At 35.4% G+C, this 16,729-nt stretch overlaps 1 protein-coding gene across 5 annotated transcripts in view; it reads left to right on the plus strand.

Annotated features, from left to right (window-relative positions):
* Positions 1–16,729, plus strand: part of LOC105479442 (collagen type XII alpha 1 chain) — a 128,401-nt gene that overhangs the window by 78,006 nt on the left and 33,666 nt on the right. For all 5 annotated transcript variants that reach the window (XR_011623615.1, XM_011737399.3, XM_011737398.3 and 2 more), the window contains 14 exons: positions 16–145; positions 1,965–2,084; positions 3,172–3,318; positions 4,095–4,211; positions 4,372–4,518; positions 5,068–5,142; positions 7,056–7,195; positions 9,028–9,151; positions 9,636–9,779; positions 11,269–11,433; positions 12,767–12,805; positions 12,902–13,040; positions 15,388–15,530; positions 15,813–15,922. Coding sequence is in view for 4 of the 5 variants with exons in the window: in XM_011737399.3 (XP_011735701.2) it covers positions 16–145; positions 1,965–2,084; positions 3,172–3,318; positions 4,095–4,211; positions 4,372–4,518; positions 5,068–5,142; positions 7,056–7,195; positions 9,028–9,151; positions 9,636–9,779; positions 11,269–11,433; positions 12,767–12,805; positions 12,902–13,040; positions 15,388–15,530; positions 15,813–15,922 (1,740 nt within the window). In the remaining variant the exon portion in view is untranslated. The remainder of the gene's footprint in view (positions 1–15; positions 146–1,964; positions 2,085–3,171; positions 3,319–4,094; positions 4,212–4,371; positions 4,519–5,067; positions 5,143–7,055; positions 7,196–9,027; positions 9,152–9,635; positions 9,780–11,268; positions 11,434–12,766; positions 12,806–12,901; positions 13,041–15,387; positions 15,531–15,812; positions 15,923–16,729) is intronic.

Genomic DNA, 16,729 nt, shown 5'->3' on the forward strand with positions numbered 1-16,729 from the left:
TAACTTCCTTTATAGACCACAGTCCCAGGCAGAAGAAATAATGTAATACTGCAGCCCCTGCAACCTGACACTCCATATAAAATTACTGTTATTGCTGTTTATGAAGATGGAGATGGTGGCCATCTAACAGGAAATGGAAGAACTGGTAAGTGTTTTGTACTCCCCCTTTTTGTTTCTGCTTTGAAATTGTTAAGATCTTAATGTTGCTTTTTTACCTTTTAAAACCTCAAAATTTTATCTTTACCAGTATATCTCAAATACCACACTAATATGGTATTATTTGTATTAGACATTAAATTTTGTCAAAATGGTGACATGTGAAAGGAATTTGTTTTTAACTTTTTAATGGTTCACTAAGTGAAGAAAAAGAAGACCATCTGCATATTTTTATTTGCTTAAGATAGTTCTAGTTCTTCTTTGGAAAACCACTGCATATTCTCTGAATAATGTTTCAATTGGTACGGTGTCAGTTAAGGTTATAATTGTTAAGTCAATATAGTATCAGTAAGAAATATTCCATTGTGATTGAATCTTAAGTCATAAATACAGAAGTGAGATGATCAGCAATCATTTTCTATGTACAAATTTAGCTTTTTCTAAAAAGAAAAATGTATTTTTTATTGTACTAAGCAATTTACATAGAATTATCAACATTCAGACCCATTTTTACACTATACTGGTGGTAATTTCTTAGGGTTTAAAAATTTTCTAAGGTGGTTGCTTGCTACAGTCACCTGAGGAGCTTTAAAAATACTTATGCCTGGGTTCCACTCCCAGAGATACTGATGTAACTGTGTGAGGTGTGAGCTGGACCTGCTGATGTTCTCATTAATGTGCAGCAATGGCTGAGAGTCACTAGTTAAGCACAAAGGTAGGATGAACTCTAGATCTGAGTTTTGTTACTGGTAGATACTGGCATTGCTCTTTTATACTTCATTCACCAAAAATCTACTTAAGTAACATGACTTCAGGTTTCTTTCTGCAGTCACTTGCCAAAAGTCTTTTTGAGCTTAAATGATCTTGACAATATTACAGAATTTAAAGAGGTGACATTTGAAAGCTCCTAAGGGAAAAGCAGGACTAGAGTTGACTCAGCTCAGTCTCTCAAGGTCAAGAATCTCTATTTATTGATATTGTTGTCTACAGGACTGAGTCAGTGGAGACTCACATGACTCAAGATGATTTTAACAACCTCACTTTTTAAATTTTTTTCAGATTTTAGACTGTATTTTGGGACTTTCCTGGGGAAAATGGCATATTTCAGAATTTCATGCTTATCAAAATGGATTTTTAAAAACTAGATCTTATATTTTCCAGGAAGGGCCAAAGTCATGTTTTGTTTCTCTTATGAAAAAAATGTTTTTCAAGTTAGATTCGTTATTTGCGTAATGCTGTGAATAGTAAACTCAGCAACTACTTAACATGTTACCTGAACAGTATTGATTTTATAAGTTGTGGGCTTGGAGGCAGTATCTCTGGAAGCATTCTAGGTAATGCTGGTGGAGGATAGAGAGGTATAGGGAAAAAGCATTATTAGGTAGCTGTGTGGTTTTGGGCAAATAATATCTTATGTATTTGATGAAGTGGTTGGACTAGATAGTCTCTAAATTGCTTTCTGTTTCTAACAATCTGTAATCTATGACATTCTAAAAATGGTTTGAGATCTCTTTTATTTTCTATAATCCTGAGTCATAGAACGTTTCAGCTCTGGATACTGCTTCCTTCTGAGAAGGCTGTTCTGGAAATCACTAGTTCTTGAGTCTATTTCAGTTGCTGTTTAAATTTGGAAAACTATTCAGCAGTTTTTGAATACTTCAATGCCTTTTATTTGTTTTCCGGATAAAGACATTATGGAATATTATGAAATTGCTCCCACTGGGCTTTCCTACCAATACTTTTAAAGTTCTGTGCTCTCCCTGTGTGCCAATGAAAGGTCAGTAATGTGTGCCAATGTTTGTTTTCAGTGGGACTCCTTCCTCCTCAGAACATACACATCTCTGATGAATGGTATACAAGATTCAGGGTGTCCTGGGACCCTTCACCCTCTCCAGTTCTTGGATATAAAATTGTATATAAGCCAGTGGGTAAGGAAGTGCCTTTGTCATCATAGAAATGCTTTGGAGGGTTATTTGCATATCAGGGTATTTTCTCTTTCATCCCCCACTATTAGGTTCTCCTGAGAGTTCAGGTATCACACCAAGTTTCCTGTCACCAAAGGCAATGTTTCTGGCAATAACATTTTAAGCCAATTATCTTAAATACCATTGTTATTATAGGTATAGATGAGATTCTAATTAAATGTCATGATTAAAATGTTTGACTTGGTTCATAAAGTTGCACAAATCAAAGATGCCTGTCTTCAGACATCCTATATGATCATGAAATAATGAATATTCCATCATTATACCTCTGTATTTTCCCCACTATACCCAGGTATTATTTTATTTTGGACATAGATTCCATGCAGTTTATTCATGACAGTCTTGCTTTCAAATCCCCTCTGAAATTTTGACCTAAATTAATATCACCTTGATTAAACTATTTGTTATTTTTGTTTTAATATTCTGTCTATATGCTTAGCGAAACTGGAAGAAAAATGCTCTTCGTACCAAATTTGTTAGGGCATCTTCTATATATCCAGGAAGAGTATGAACTAGAAAAAACATGAAGGAGAGAAGGCGAGAGAAAGGAAATAAAATTTGAACCTATGTAAGAAATAGAAAAAGAACTTCAAAAAGAAAGGGGTTGGTAACTAAGGACTTTAGCAGCCAAAGTATGTGGAATGAGGTCCAAGAAAGAAGTTCTTAGATCGTCTCTACAATAAATGAAAAAGTGTCAATTGAACACCTACTATATGCAAAACACTATGTTGGCAAAATAGGGCTTGAGAAAGAAGCTTGAGAATTCATTCACTAAAGAAACATTGATTATATACCTACTATATTCCAAATGCTGTGCTGTGCTTTGAAAATAGGAGGGTGAAGAAATCAGTGTCTGCTTATAGTTTCATATTTGCCATATAATGTAGCTTGTGCTCCGGTGAGTAAGTGCATGAGGACTATGGAATTAATGGTGTTCATGATTCCCTTTGACTGTAGGATCTTTAATTTTATGCAGAATTTCATGCTAGTGATGGCATGTTTCTGTGTATTTTTGTGGTTGTTAATAAAGGTTCCAGTGAGCCCATGGAAGCCTTTGTTGGAGAGATGACATCATACACCTTACACAATCTCAATCCCAGCACCACCTACGATGTGAATGTTTATGCTCAATATGATTCTGGACTCAGTGTCCCCTTGACAGATCAAGGCACTACATGTGAGTCATGGATATTTTCATGGTTGTAAGAAAAAGTGTAGTAGAAATTACCAGGTCAGCCTATTCTAATTTTACTGTAATTATACATGTATAATGTAATTATACATGTTTCCTCAGCATTATGTAGGCAGGCTATTTTGTGTCTGGGTAGACAAAATACCTATCCAAATACATAAATATTATAATTGAGTATATAAAAATGTATATGATGAGAAATTTGTGTATTTCACATAAAATACTATATTTTGAATTTTAAAAGATAAAAATTATAGAAATTATCATTTTATCCATGAATGACCTGTAAAATTAGATCTGTGATGCTACTTAGTTCTTCTTTACATTTGATATTAAGATATATATTACCTAAATCCATTGATTTAATTTGACTTAATTATTGAATCATGATTAGTGATTCAGTCCACAGATACATTTTAATGACAGCATTGCTTTGATAACTATTTAATGACTTAGCAGATAGCCTTTTAGAAACTGTTTTCATTATTTTCCATGAGAAGTTTTTTAAATTCTTAGTTGTGAGAGGGACTATACGGAATTTCCTTTCCTTGAAAATCAGTGATAGAAAGGGGGGTCTATTTTGGCAGTACCACATTTTGAAATACGATTCATGTGTGTTTCTTCTAAGGAAACATATTATGATTTTGAACTTTATTTCAGCCACAGTGAAAGTTTGAAAATTGCGTTATGATTAAAAGTATATTTTTTTGCTTTAATTTACAAAGTGAATCTCTTTCTTTCTTTCTTTCTTTCTTTTATAGTATATTTAAATGTAACAGATCTGAAAACTCACCAGATTGGGTGGGATACATTCTGTGTCAAATGGTCAGCTCACCGGGCAGCCACCTCCTACAGGCTGAAACTAAGCCCTGCAGATGGTATGTGTGTAAAAAAGAAAAAAATGATCTGTAGCATGTAGTGGAAACATTTTAAATTTCAGTAAAGAAGATACCATTTTGTTTATAACAATGATATATAAAATTGTCTTGAAATATAATTGATGATGACACTGGCATTTTCCTTTGTTGTCATAATCAGGAACCAGGGGACAAGAAATTACAGTGCGTGGATCAGAAACCAGTCACTGCTTCACTGGCCTTTCACCAGACACTGATTATGGTGTCACTGTTTTTGTGCAGACACCAAATCTCGAGGGACCAGGAGTCTCTGTTAAAGAACATACCAGTAAGTTTTTGAGAAATCTGGAAAGCCTTCATAAGACTTTAGAATAGAATGCTCTAGGTAAGGAAGACTTAAGTGAATCCTGTGCAGGTACCTCTCCCCAAGGGTAGCAATAATGATAGGATGATGGTGAGTTCCTGAATGTGGAGTCTAAAGCTGGTTCAGGACCTTTTTCTGTAGCAATTGCAAGTTGTCCCTGTTATCGAGTTGGGGCTACTTTGAGGAAGGGCTAAAGGAGGGAGAGATGGCTCTCGCTGACAGTGAGAAGGTGAATTCATATTAGTGACTTTTGCTCATTTGACCCTATCTGAAGGCCTTACATTTTCCCTTTAGATCTTTTTTTTCTGTAGCTGTAGTGGATGTTGAATGACTACCAGTGACACCAAATTTGGATGGAATAAAATCCCTAGTATGTTAGTACTGATGACGGTGGTGTCTCATTTTGTATGACTTGATTTGGTATCCAGGATTTAAATCACTCTTAAAATTTACTTTCTGGGATATAAAATGTGCACATGGTGTGTTTTTATAATTATTATTTTTAAATTCTAGCTGTGAAACCAACAGAAGCCCCTACAGAGCCACCCACCCCTCCTCCCCCTCCCACCATTCCACCAGCCCGGGATGGTAAGTACAGCTAAATAGGCAATACATTCAGCTGATAGGGAGCTACAGACTTCTTATTTATGCTGCATGTGCATCATTTACAATTAATATAGAACATTTCTGATTTATTATTGCTGCTGAAGAGTTTTTAGACTGAAAGAGAAGATTACCAGTAATTTGTTTCTCTCCATCTCTGGGCACATTTTGATGTAAATAAAATCAGTCATAAATTATTCCAGCTCTTCAGTTAGAAGTCTGTTTCCTCAGTTTTACAGATTTAGGTCTTCCATGATCCATGGTAACATGGTGGACATTTCTTTCTGCTAACTGCTGGCATTAGTAAGCACTGTGAACCCTTTTGGCTATATTTACAACCTAAGCCTTGAGGCTGTTGGCTTTAAAATTCCTGGTGTCCAACCTGAGAAGTTCCCTGGATTACACAAAGCTAAAAAATTTTCCATTCACCAAAATGTGAAAGATAATTGTAACTTGCAGTGAACTGGTAAAATGACATACTGATTTATTAAGGTTGGTCTCTCAGCATTTGAGGGCAATTCTTTAGCACTTTATCAAGCTAAATTTTAGTTAAATAACTACTGGATTATTCTTTTCTCATATGCTGTTTCCAGCATTTAATAGAAAATATTTCAGATTTTAAATATATTTTTATTTTATCTTAGAAGAATGTAGAATGTTACAACTTTATTAAACCTATTATATAAGTAAAATTAAAAATTAAAAGTGTAATATTGTAGGGTAAAATAATAATGGGTTCCTTTAAATTAGATATAGAAAGAAATTCAGTAAATAATCTTGGTTTAAAAATAAGTTTTTTCTTTTTAAATAGACTTTATTTTCTAGAGTAGTTTTAGGTTCACAGCAACATTGCAGGCACGATGCAGAGATTTTTCATCTCCGAGACAGACTGCCCTTCCCCACCACATGCCCAGCCTCCTCGACTATTAACATCCCGCGTCTGAGTGGTACATTTGTTACAACCGATGAACCTACATTGACACATCATCACCACCCAAAGTCCATAGTTTACATTAGGGTTCACTCTCAGTGTTAAACTTCTCTATGTTAAGTTTTTATAAATTAAAATTTTGTTAATTGTTTTTAGATTTTTTTCTTAGCCTCCAAGTCTAGATATTCAAATAAAAATCTTCTTTCCTACATATGATTCTAGTGGCTTAATTTAAATTTTACAAAGGACTTGGCCAGGTGCGATGGCTCACTCCTGTAATCCCAGCACTTTGGGAGGCCGAGACAGGTGGATCAAGACCATCCTGGCCAATACGGTGAAACCCCATCTCTACTAAAAATACAAAAATTAGCTGGGTGTGGTGGCACGTGCTTGTTGTCCCAGCAACTCAGGAGGCTCAGGCAGGAGAATCGCTTGAACCTGGTAGGCGGAGGTTACAGTGAGCTGAGACTGCCAATGCACTCCAGCCTGAAGGCAGAGTGAGACCCTGTCTCAAAAAAGAAAAAAAAAAAAAAAAAAAAAGGACCTATTTGCATAAAGTCAATCTTTAATAATTATATTCCAAATCTCCAAACCTTTTATTTGATTTCTCCTCTCCTCTCATTTATTGTTCAAAACTACTTGAAGAGTTCCGTGAGGTAAGATTGTATCTTTGCATAATGGATCTAAACAAATGGAGTAATTCCAGAGCAGGTATTGTGGATCTGTTAGTCCAATGCTTCTTAAATTTATTGTGCATATGAGTCATCTTATTACTGCTGGTACTGATTCAGGAAGTCTGGGGTAGGACCCAACATTCTGCATTTCTGACAAGCTCCCAGGCAGTGCTGTTGCTGCAGAACCACACTTTGCATAGCAAGGTGTTTTACTATATTTTCAATTATGTGATTTCATTTAAATGAAAGAATTTATGAGATTTGGGGCTTCTTATGCTTTCCTTTTTTTGTAGTATGCAAAGGGGCCAAGGCAGATATTGTGTTCTTGACTGATGCCTCTTGGAGCATCGGGGATGATAATTTTAACAAAGTTGTAAAATTCATCTTCAATACTGTGGGAGGCTTTGATGAAATCAGTCCTGCTGGGATTCAGGTGAGTGTCATTCCACCGGTGGCCACTCATTTGTGATGTCTTGCCTTTCCTTTGAACTTCTCTTTTTAAGTAAAAAGTCTTTTCAATACAAACTCAATTTTGACTTTCTCTTATTCACTATTTCCTTTATTCATGTATTTTTGGGAGGGAATTGGGTGTAAATGATAAATAAATAGAAAAATAAATGTTTTTTCTATTAGTTTATTAGTTTTTATCTTTGATTAGATGATATTCCTGTTGGAGAACTTAGGGGATTCTGACTCTTAACTTCCTGCTTCCAACCATGACACATTTCTATAGAAGTTCATCCAAAGTTCTGGATATTAAATTCTTTGTGATTTTCATGCTCTGTGAAGTTAGAAGAATCAGTGATAAACAGTGACTGGAGTGAGTGTGCGGAACTTGCTGCCTCTATCATTACTTTGCAGATAATTACCTTGACCAGAAGAATGTCTGTTGTTGAGCTAAAGCATATTTCATTTGCTTTTTTAAAATGATAACTACCAATTATCTTGCTCTGAAATCACTCCAAATATATTTGTTATACTGAAGTACTTAGAGAAGTTTGTATTTCCAAGAGAGGCCTCAAAGAATAAATCATCATGTAACCCTAACCCAATTAAAAGACCCAATTAAAATTCCACCCCCTCTGGTAAGGCGCCATGATGGCTTTACCCATTCCATGCTTTTGAAGTATTTTGTCTATATTGCTGCATTACAGCAAATATCACTTCATATTGTCATTAATTGTGTGCTGTCTTCTGTCTACTCTTCTATCTAAATCATTGACTCCTTAAAGCAAGAGACTATCTTTTTAAAAAACAATTCTCTCCTCCTTTTCTTTCCCATTTCTTTGCTGAATTTTCTTTATTTTGGCAGTTTGATCATCACTGTGGCATCATGAAAATAAGATATTTTGAAATAAACCACAAACAATTTCATCAGCAAAACATGTCGTCTTTTATGGAATAGTAGTATACTAAATTTCAAATCCTCAAGTAATCCTCTGGACCTTAATCCAACCCAAGAAGAGTAAAAATTCACCCTAGTTATATTCTAAATTTAATGTGGTTATATTCTTAATTTAACCACATTAATTCAACAAGCAAGCTTTTTTTCATCCTTTTAGGAATTTGTATTTCTAACAAAAAATAGCTACCATATTTTATTAACTCCTATGTACCAGTTACTTTGTATACAGGATTATTAGTCTTTAAAACAATCCTAGAAGGTAAGTATAGTTATCCTCATTTTACTGATAAAAAAATCCATTGTCACATAGCTATTAAATGCCAGAGCTAGAATTTGAACCCAGTGAATCCTGAGTACAAAGCCTGTACTTTTTCCACTAAATCCCATTTTCGATGAGTTTGTGATGAGGGATGATTACAATCACACACGTGACATTTTTATATTGCCGTAAAGAACCGATATAGTCAGTGAGAAGCAGCAGTGGGCTGAGTCAACTGTTTAACCAACATTTGGATTCAAGATGGTATGTTCTCATGTCTAATCCTGGGACCTCACCACTCCCCAGCTTTATTCCTCCCTGTCTATGTCCTAGAGAAAGGCACAACATGAATATAGTATATTTTCATTATTAACGTCAGTTATGACAATTTCATTGAAGATTGAAAAATAAAGAATTTAATGAGACAAGTGCAGTAGGTGTTATAATATTAGCTATAAAGAGCTTACAATATTCTATCAGATCTGAGATACTTTTTACAACCCCCCGCCCCCCGCTTTATTCTGCAGCTAGAGAATCATTTGAAGATTGAAATATAAAATGAGATGACTTATGCTTACTGCTAAACCACATTTTCCTTCAGGTTTCATTTGTGCAATACAGCGATGAGGTCAAGTCTGAGTTCAAGCTGAACACATACAATGACAAGGCCCTAGCCCTTGGGGCCCTCCAGAATATTAGGTACAGAGGAGGAAACACAAGAACAGGTACGTGTATATGTAGACCTTTACTCTCCAAGCATTTGTAGTGGCAGAACTGAGTGTATTATCTCATGCTAATGTCTAGATTCTTTTTTTTTTTTTTTTTTTTGAGACGGAGTCTAGCTCTGTAGCCCAGGCTGGAGTGCAGTGGCCGGATCTCAGCTCACTGCAAGCTCCGCCTCCCGGGTTCACGCCATTCTCCGGCCTCAGCCTCCCGAGTAGCTGGGACTACAGGCGCCCGCCACCTCGCCCGGCTATTTTTTTTTGTATTTCTTAGTAGAGACGGGGTTTCACCGTGTTAGCCAGGATGGTCTCCATCTCCTGACCTCGTGATCCGCCCATCTCGGCCTCCCAAAGTGCTGGGATTACAGGCTTGAGCCACCGCGCCTGGCCGGCTAATGTCTAGATTCTTATCAGTTGGATGTGACTAATGGCATTGGGGTAGTTTTCACTGAGTTGACACTAAAATGTTCCACACCTCATTCTGTAGGCAAGGCCCTCACATTTATCAAGGAGAAAATCTTGACTTGGGAGAGTGGCATGAGGAAGAATGTCCCTAAGGTGTTGGTTGTGGTCACAGATGGTCGGTCCCAGGATGAGGTCAAGAAGGTGGCTTTGGTCATCCAGCAGTCAGGCAAGCACATACATAAATTTGATTGCACTTGCAATTTTAACATTTTTAAATTTCCACAAATGATTGCAAAAGACTAAATTTGCTGATGTTACTTTATTGTTTCTGTTTCACTCTGCACTGTATACCTTTGTAATGCTGATTTACATTTAATTATGGAATGGTTTGCAACTGCTCAAAATGATATGGTGTATTCTTTGTATAAGATGTGGTTCAGGATCGACAAGGGGCAAACCACATTTTCCCATAGTGGCTGGAAGGCTACAGAAAGCAATGATAATGAGATGATGCTAGAGCAGGCTTCCTGCCATAGCAGAAATGAATCTTGATACTGCTTCCTGTGCAAGGAGAGAAAAAAGGAAGCCTTTAGCTTTAGCATATCTTTGCAGATGTAGACTTAATGATTGCTAAAAGATATGTTGCAAGGAATAGAGGTCTTAGGGAGTCATCTCTAGGATAGATCTTGGCAGTCAAATATACTGAGAGCCTCCTGGTAACACTGTCCTTTGGATTAGTTATTTAAGATCATTAGAGGTGAAAGCAGGTATTTCCAGTACTTGCATTAACAGCCCCCCTACGCACTGCTGTCCCAAGCAAGGTCTGAGGTGGATATATTTTTAGAGAGAATCTTATGCATAATTTGTTGTAGTAAATTATAAAGTATTTAATTACATGGAACTTGTCATCTGTACATGCGAGATTCTTTGGCTAAAATTATGAGTTGTGATTAGTGCTAAGTCATATTGTCTTTTTTTAATAGAGGTTGTTCCTGCTGATCTTTTATAAAATGTATTGCCATTGTGTTATACACTTTACACAGATTTCTGCATGTTTATGACTCCTGGTAGATTTAATTTTGGGCTTATAAATATTTGCTTCTTATGTTACCTTATTTATATCTAAATATATTTCTAATTCCTTATATAGCTTTTTTTCCCCCGATGTCAAATTTAGCTTTCGGAGTGAAAAATGTGCTTATTTGTCACAGCCTAAATTTGCTTATTTGTCATAGCCTGTCTGTTGCCAGTGAGAGTTGTAGATGCCATTTTCAAAATGGCCAAAGTTCTGCCTTTGAGCCTGAGTTTCCTGAGAAAATCGGTTTCAGGAACCCAGATTTTAAAATGAGCCCATTCTTAACTTCTGAGTCACATAAGCTTAAAATATTAATGGCTGCAGAACTCATGTGTGTATCAGGACTGTGGATCTGTGGAAGGCAGTGTGCACTACATGAAGTCTTTCTGCTATTAAAATCTTCATATTTAAATTGTTGGGATTTTATCTTAGGAAATCAAATTAAATGAATTATTTAAGCCAGAAAATAGAAAGACCTGGAAAAAGTACGTATTTATTAAAGAGAGTTCATGTCAAATAAAAGGACTTGCGTACAGTAGGAAAATACAGCATCATTTCTGATAAGAATTTTTTTGCATTGTTCTAACAACAAGGACAGAAAAAGAGGTATGTGATTCATTCTATAAATTCTACTTTGCAGGGTTCAGTGTCTTTGTAGTTGGTGTGGCTGATGTTGACTACAACGAGCTTGCCAACATTGCCAGCAAACCAAGTGAACGGCACGTGTTCATCGTGGACGACTTTGAATCTTTTGAGAAGATCGAAGACAATCTTATTACATTTGTTTGTGAAACTGCCACTTCAAGTAAGTCACAGTCAACATGGATCTATAACCTCACTTATTCTGAAAAATAATTACTTAGTAGACAATTCTATATCATTTGTAGGATCAAGCCTGTGCATAAATAGATCCTGGGAAATCACTCGAGAACCTGATGAATCACTGTTCCTATTGCGATCATGCTAAATGTGTGCTTGTCAGAAGTTCATTTTTAGCCTTGAATATGTAATTTCCTTGTATGGAATATGTAATTTCCTTGTATGGAAAAGTGTTTTACTATATCCTTTTCCCACCACCCTAATGCCTATGACATTTGGTTAAATTAATCTCAGCCTCAAATTGCATACATAGGGCATTTCTGTGAGATGAAGGTTTTCCCCATTAGTAATCAATTGGTATTTGTTTTGTCAACATCCATGCTTCAAGAGAGCAATGAAAAAAAAATGGTTCCTCAGAAATTTAGTGGATTCCCATTTGTTTGTTTGGGTTTGTATTTTCAAGTTCAGCTTTTGAACTATAGTGAAGAACCAAAGATTGATTATTTAAGGCAATTTATTATCATCATCCATTAACACCAATTCTTGGTGTATAGGTTATGGAGGCAATTAATCTTTCATAATACCAGGAGGCAATTTATCCTACATAATTGATCAGGGGTCTGTGGCTAGTTCAGACCCCTGATCCTAGACAGGGCTATGCTTTACAAATATAATAATCCTCTCCATTAAACATTCTATTAAAAACAACTGGTTAAACAAACTTTCTTGGTTTACTATGAAAATTTATGCTGAAGTTCGGAGCGCAGCTGCACTGGTGAAAGTGAGTAGGAGGCTTGAGTGGTTTCTCTTCTGTTCCAAGTGGTCCTGGATGCAGCCATCTGGTACCCTCAGCTCTGAGGGGTCCAGAGCAAAAACTACTGCACAATTGTTACTGTTACATGGTGTTTGGTAGCCAGGGTGAGGCTTGGAGACTTGGCAGAGAAGAGGGTTGAGGATGGACAAGCTCCTCCTACCTTTGCAGAAATCTAAAATTCCCTGGGAGGGAAGTTCTTTAAATCTATTGAAAAATGTGAAAAATTCCTCCTTTAATTCTATTTTATTATTTTTAAGAGTACTATAAAATTCCAATTGGATTAGAGAATGTTAGGGAAATATGTGTTACACTGGTTAATAGTATAATTTCTCCTACACATAGGAAGTGTACAAGAAATAATGTATAAAGGATTAAATAGAGAAGTTATTTTAGTAAATGAACAATGTCATTTATTACTTGAAATATGTTCATTGCTACTTTCTGTGCATATATAATTTGTACATCGTGTTGGTGAATCATACTTAAAGAACACTGTACATTGCAGGTTGTCCTCTCATTTATTTGGATGGCTACACCTCACCAGGTAAGCATTTATACTTTTGGGCTAATTAATTTCCAGATTTAAGCAATAAAATAATTAAAATGTACTTCATTTAATATTTTCTTTTTTGATGTAAAGGTTTTAAGATGCTTGAAGCGTACAACCTGACAGAAAAGAATTTTGCTTCTGTACAAGGAGTATCTTTGGAGTCAGGGTCTTTCCCCAGCTACTCAGCTTACAGGATTCAGAAGAATGCATTTGTGAATCAGCCTACAGCGTAAGTGTGACAACAGGAGGTTCTCCTTTTCTTTTTTTTTTTTTTTTGAGACGGAGTCTTGCTCTGTCACCCAGGCTGGAGTGCAGTGGCCGGATCTCAGCTCACTGCAAGCTCCGCCTCCCGGGTTTACGCCATTCTCCTGCCTCAGCCTCCCGAGTAGCTGGGACTACAGGCGCCCGCCACCTCGCCCGGCTATTTTTTTTTTTGTATTTTTTAGTAGAGACGGGGTTTCACCGTGTTAGCCGGGATCGTCTCTCGATCTCCTGACCTCGTGATCCGCCCGTCTCGGCCTCCCAAAGTGCTGGGATTACAGGCTTGAGCCACCGCGCCCGGCCGAGGTTCTCCTTTTCTTAAGACCTGCAGAAAGTTCTAGGAATATTTGCTGACTTCCCAGAATCCTGGAACTTTAGAATTGTTGGAAGACTGCTTATGGATGACCCTGATTGGTTTTCTTAAATACAGTTGGGTTAATTGTTTCCAGGTTACATAGTTGTTTGCACACAGGAGACTAAGACTCAGGCCTCGTTATTCCCAGATCCAAGAAGCTCATGCTGGTAACATATTACTGACCCTTTTGAATTTAAGGCTAGAAAAGCTGTTAAAACAGGAAGGCAACTTAATATTTTGAACATCTCTCCCTGTGGTGCAGAGGACTGGATGGAATAAGTGCAGAATGAGAGCAAACATTGTTTTTAGTGTTTCAGACCTCTAGAAAATGAAAGGTAGTTTTTCTCGTCCATGATCAGACAGTTGGCATTTAGTTTTTATTGGCTGATGCTCTAGCAATCTGTTGTGTAGCTGTAGGTGTTATTTTACTTCATGAATGTTTGCACCTGAGTTTGATAACTGAAATCTGTATTTCTTATTCATTAAAATGAAAACTTTTTATGTTGAAAAATGTGTTTGCCAATTTATGGAGAGAAAAGAACAATGAGAAATAAAGGTATTGTAAGCTCAGGACAGGGTCAGAAATGATGTCTGAAATATGAAATGCTCTGAGAAAGCTGATGGAAAATTCAGACTAAAACCAAAGCTAATTTACTTTAGGAGGCACAGATCGTATTGTTGTAGTTTGACCACATTGTAAGTCTCTAACTCCTTAATGGTTAACCATGTTGGCTCGGAGTTCTAGGTTTTTCAGTGAACCATAATACCCGGTGTTTAACTCTTCCAGTCAGCTCAACATATGAGTTCTACATTTTAACTTATGACAGCCTATTGTTTTCTCAAGCATCAGAACTTTTGACTGAAAGGAAAGAAACATAAATGCAATTACATAATTTTTTTCACAAGCACTAATTAACTAAGGAAGGAGAAAAATGGGCTAGGTGAGAGATGAGTTGATGTGGAGAAAATATTATTTGTAACATAGAATATTATAAAGATAGTTCTTGAACATATAAAAGACATCATGTCAGCTTACCCAGAGCATATGTTTTAAAAGCAAGATGGCATTAGTGGTGTGGTATTAGGACATGAAAGCTCTGTGTCCTCTATCAAAATTCATGGAAGAATAGCTTCTTTTCTATGAGTTTATTATCTGGTTCTTTTTCTTACCTTCAGGGAGAAAGTGTTATTAAATGGTCTCAGATAGAAAACCATTAATTCTGCTTCAAAGATTCCCCCAGAACAATGATTGACTAAAGTCTGGAGGGACACATGGGACCAATTTTTTGTTTTTTGTTTTGCCTTACAGCTTAGAGCCAAGAAACATTTCCTTTCAATTAATTCACATCCTTTTATCATCACTAAATGTTTGCACATGTATATGGCCTTCACATTTAAAATGGATTTTGTTTTTGGGAACATATGAGCTCTGGGGGTGATTTATTTGATTTCAGGGGAGAAATTTGGAAGTGTAAAAACTATTACTGACAGGGAGGGAGAGAGAAATTAAAACCTTAAGCCATTTTTATGATCTCATACAGCTGACATTTGAAATTAAGTATATTTAGGAAGATTCATTCTCTTTAAATGATATCTGTAGTCATAATGTTTATCATTCTAAAATTATCATATAATTTTATAATACTCTGTGTCTCAAAAAATTAGTTATTACTAGTAGGATAAAAGACTATTTTGTAATTTCCCAGACTTTTGTGACTTTATCAATTTAGAAATCATCGATTACCTTTAGTGCTTGTTCTTTTGATGTGCTTCCTAAATTTTTCTCCTTCTAAGGAGAAGTCAGAAGGAGCCAGATTGTTATAAATAGCCTCTAATACTACCCATATGAGATTCTGGTGCAGAGATTTAAAAGAGTATCTGTTCTTGATGTTAAAGCAATCAATCTTTCTTCCTTTCATTTTTTTCTTTCCTCTCCTTTTTCTTTCATTTTATCCAACAGAGACCTACACCCAAATGGACTCCCTCCTTCATACACGATTATATTATTATTCAGACTTCTCCCAGAAACTCCCAGTGACCCTTTTGCAATTTGGCAAATCACAGACAGAGACTACAAACCACAAGTTGGAGTGATTGCAGACCGTAAGAATTTTTATCTTAAGGCGCATGCATACTTAGTTTTGATTATGTTTTTCTTTTCTCTTTTAAAAAACTTTCTGAATTTACATTATATATATATTTATTTGATATATACTTTTATGTTTGAACTTTTCCAAGTATAACACATCAGTAAACATCCTAATTACATTTTATCACAACTGAAATTATTTTATTTTTAAAGAAATCTCTCGAAGAATCATTTGCTAATACTTTAAATAAAAAGTATACAATGCATGTGATTTAATAACACTATGTTGATTACAGCTTCTAGCAAGACGTTATCATTCTTTAACAAGGATATAAGAGGCGAGGTACAAACTGTTACATTTGACACAGATGAAGTAAAGACATTATTTTATGGAAGTTTTCATAAGGTAAAAACAGATTATTTGAGTCTTATTTCTAGAAAAAATATAAAACAAATTTGTTATTTATTAAAATGTCATGTTAAATTGGTAGAATTATAACTATGTCTTTTAAAAATAAAATCTTAAAAAAAACGTATTTTAGAGAATTTGGTTAATTCAAATAATATTTAAAATAAAACAATATACTAATCAAGCGATAACTACTAACATTTTGATATATTTTTAATGCTTATTTCTTTTTAAAATTTGAATCATATAGTATATATAATATTATTCACCTACTTTTCTGGTTACCATTTTGTTATGAATCTTTGTGTCATTTAGTCTGCAAAGCTTAATTTTAGTGGATCTTTTAATTGATAATATTTCTTCTGCTTACTTTTCATTGAAAAGTACAAACATGCCAGTGAAATGCAAAAATTGATAATATATCTTCTGCTTGTATTTTATTGAAAAGTACAAACATGCCAGTGAAATGCATAATAATTATTTTTATCAATCCAAAAGCTATCAGTATCTACCAAAATAATTAAGATAAATGTTTATGATATTAATTTTTATGTGAACACACATTCTTTAAAAACATAATTCTCTAGAAAATCTTATTAAAAGTTCTAAGATGCATTCTAGGGATTGTCTGTTCTTGATTATCTTAATCAATTTTCTGTATGTCAACATCCAGCAGATAGTAGAAACTTTTTTTTCAGGTTTCTGAAGGACAATTCATTGACAAATAAGCACTTCTTACTTAGAAAATACTGAAGTTGGAAGCGTTAGAAATAAAAAGAATGATCTAGGTTAGGAATGGAGGTT

The sequence above is a fragment of the Macaca nemestrina genome, chromosome 5, assembly GCF_043159975.1.
Source record: "Macaca nemestrina isolate mMacNem1 chromosome 5, mMacNem.hap1, whole genome shotgun sequence".
Classification (NCBI taxonomy): Eukaryota; Metazoa; Chordata; class Mammalia; order Primates; family Cercopithecidae; genus Macaca; species Macaca nemestrina.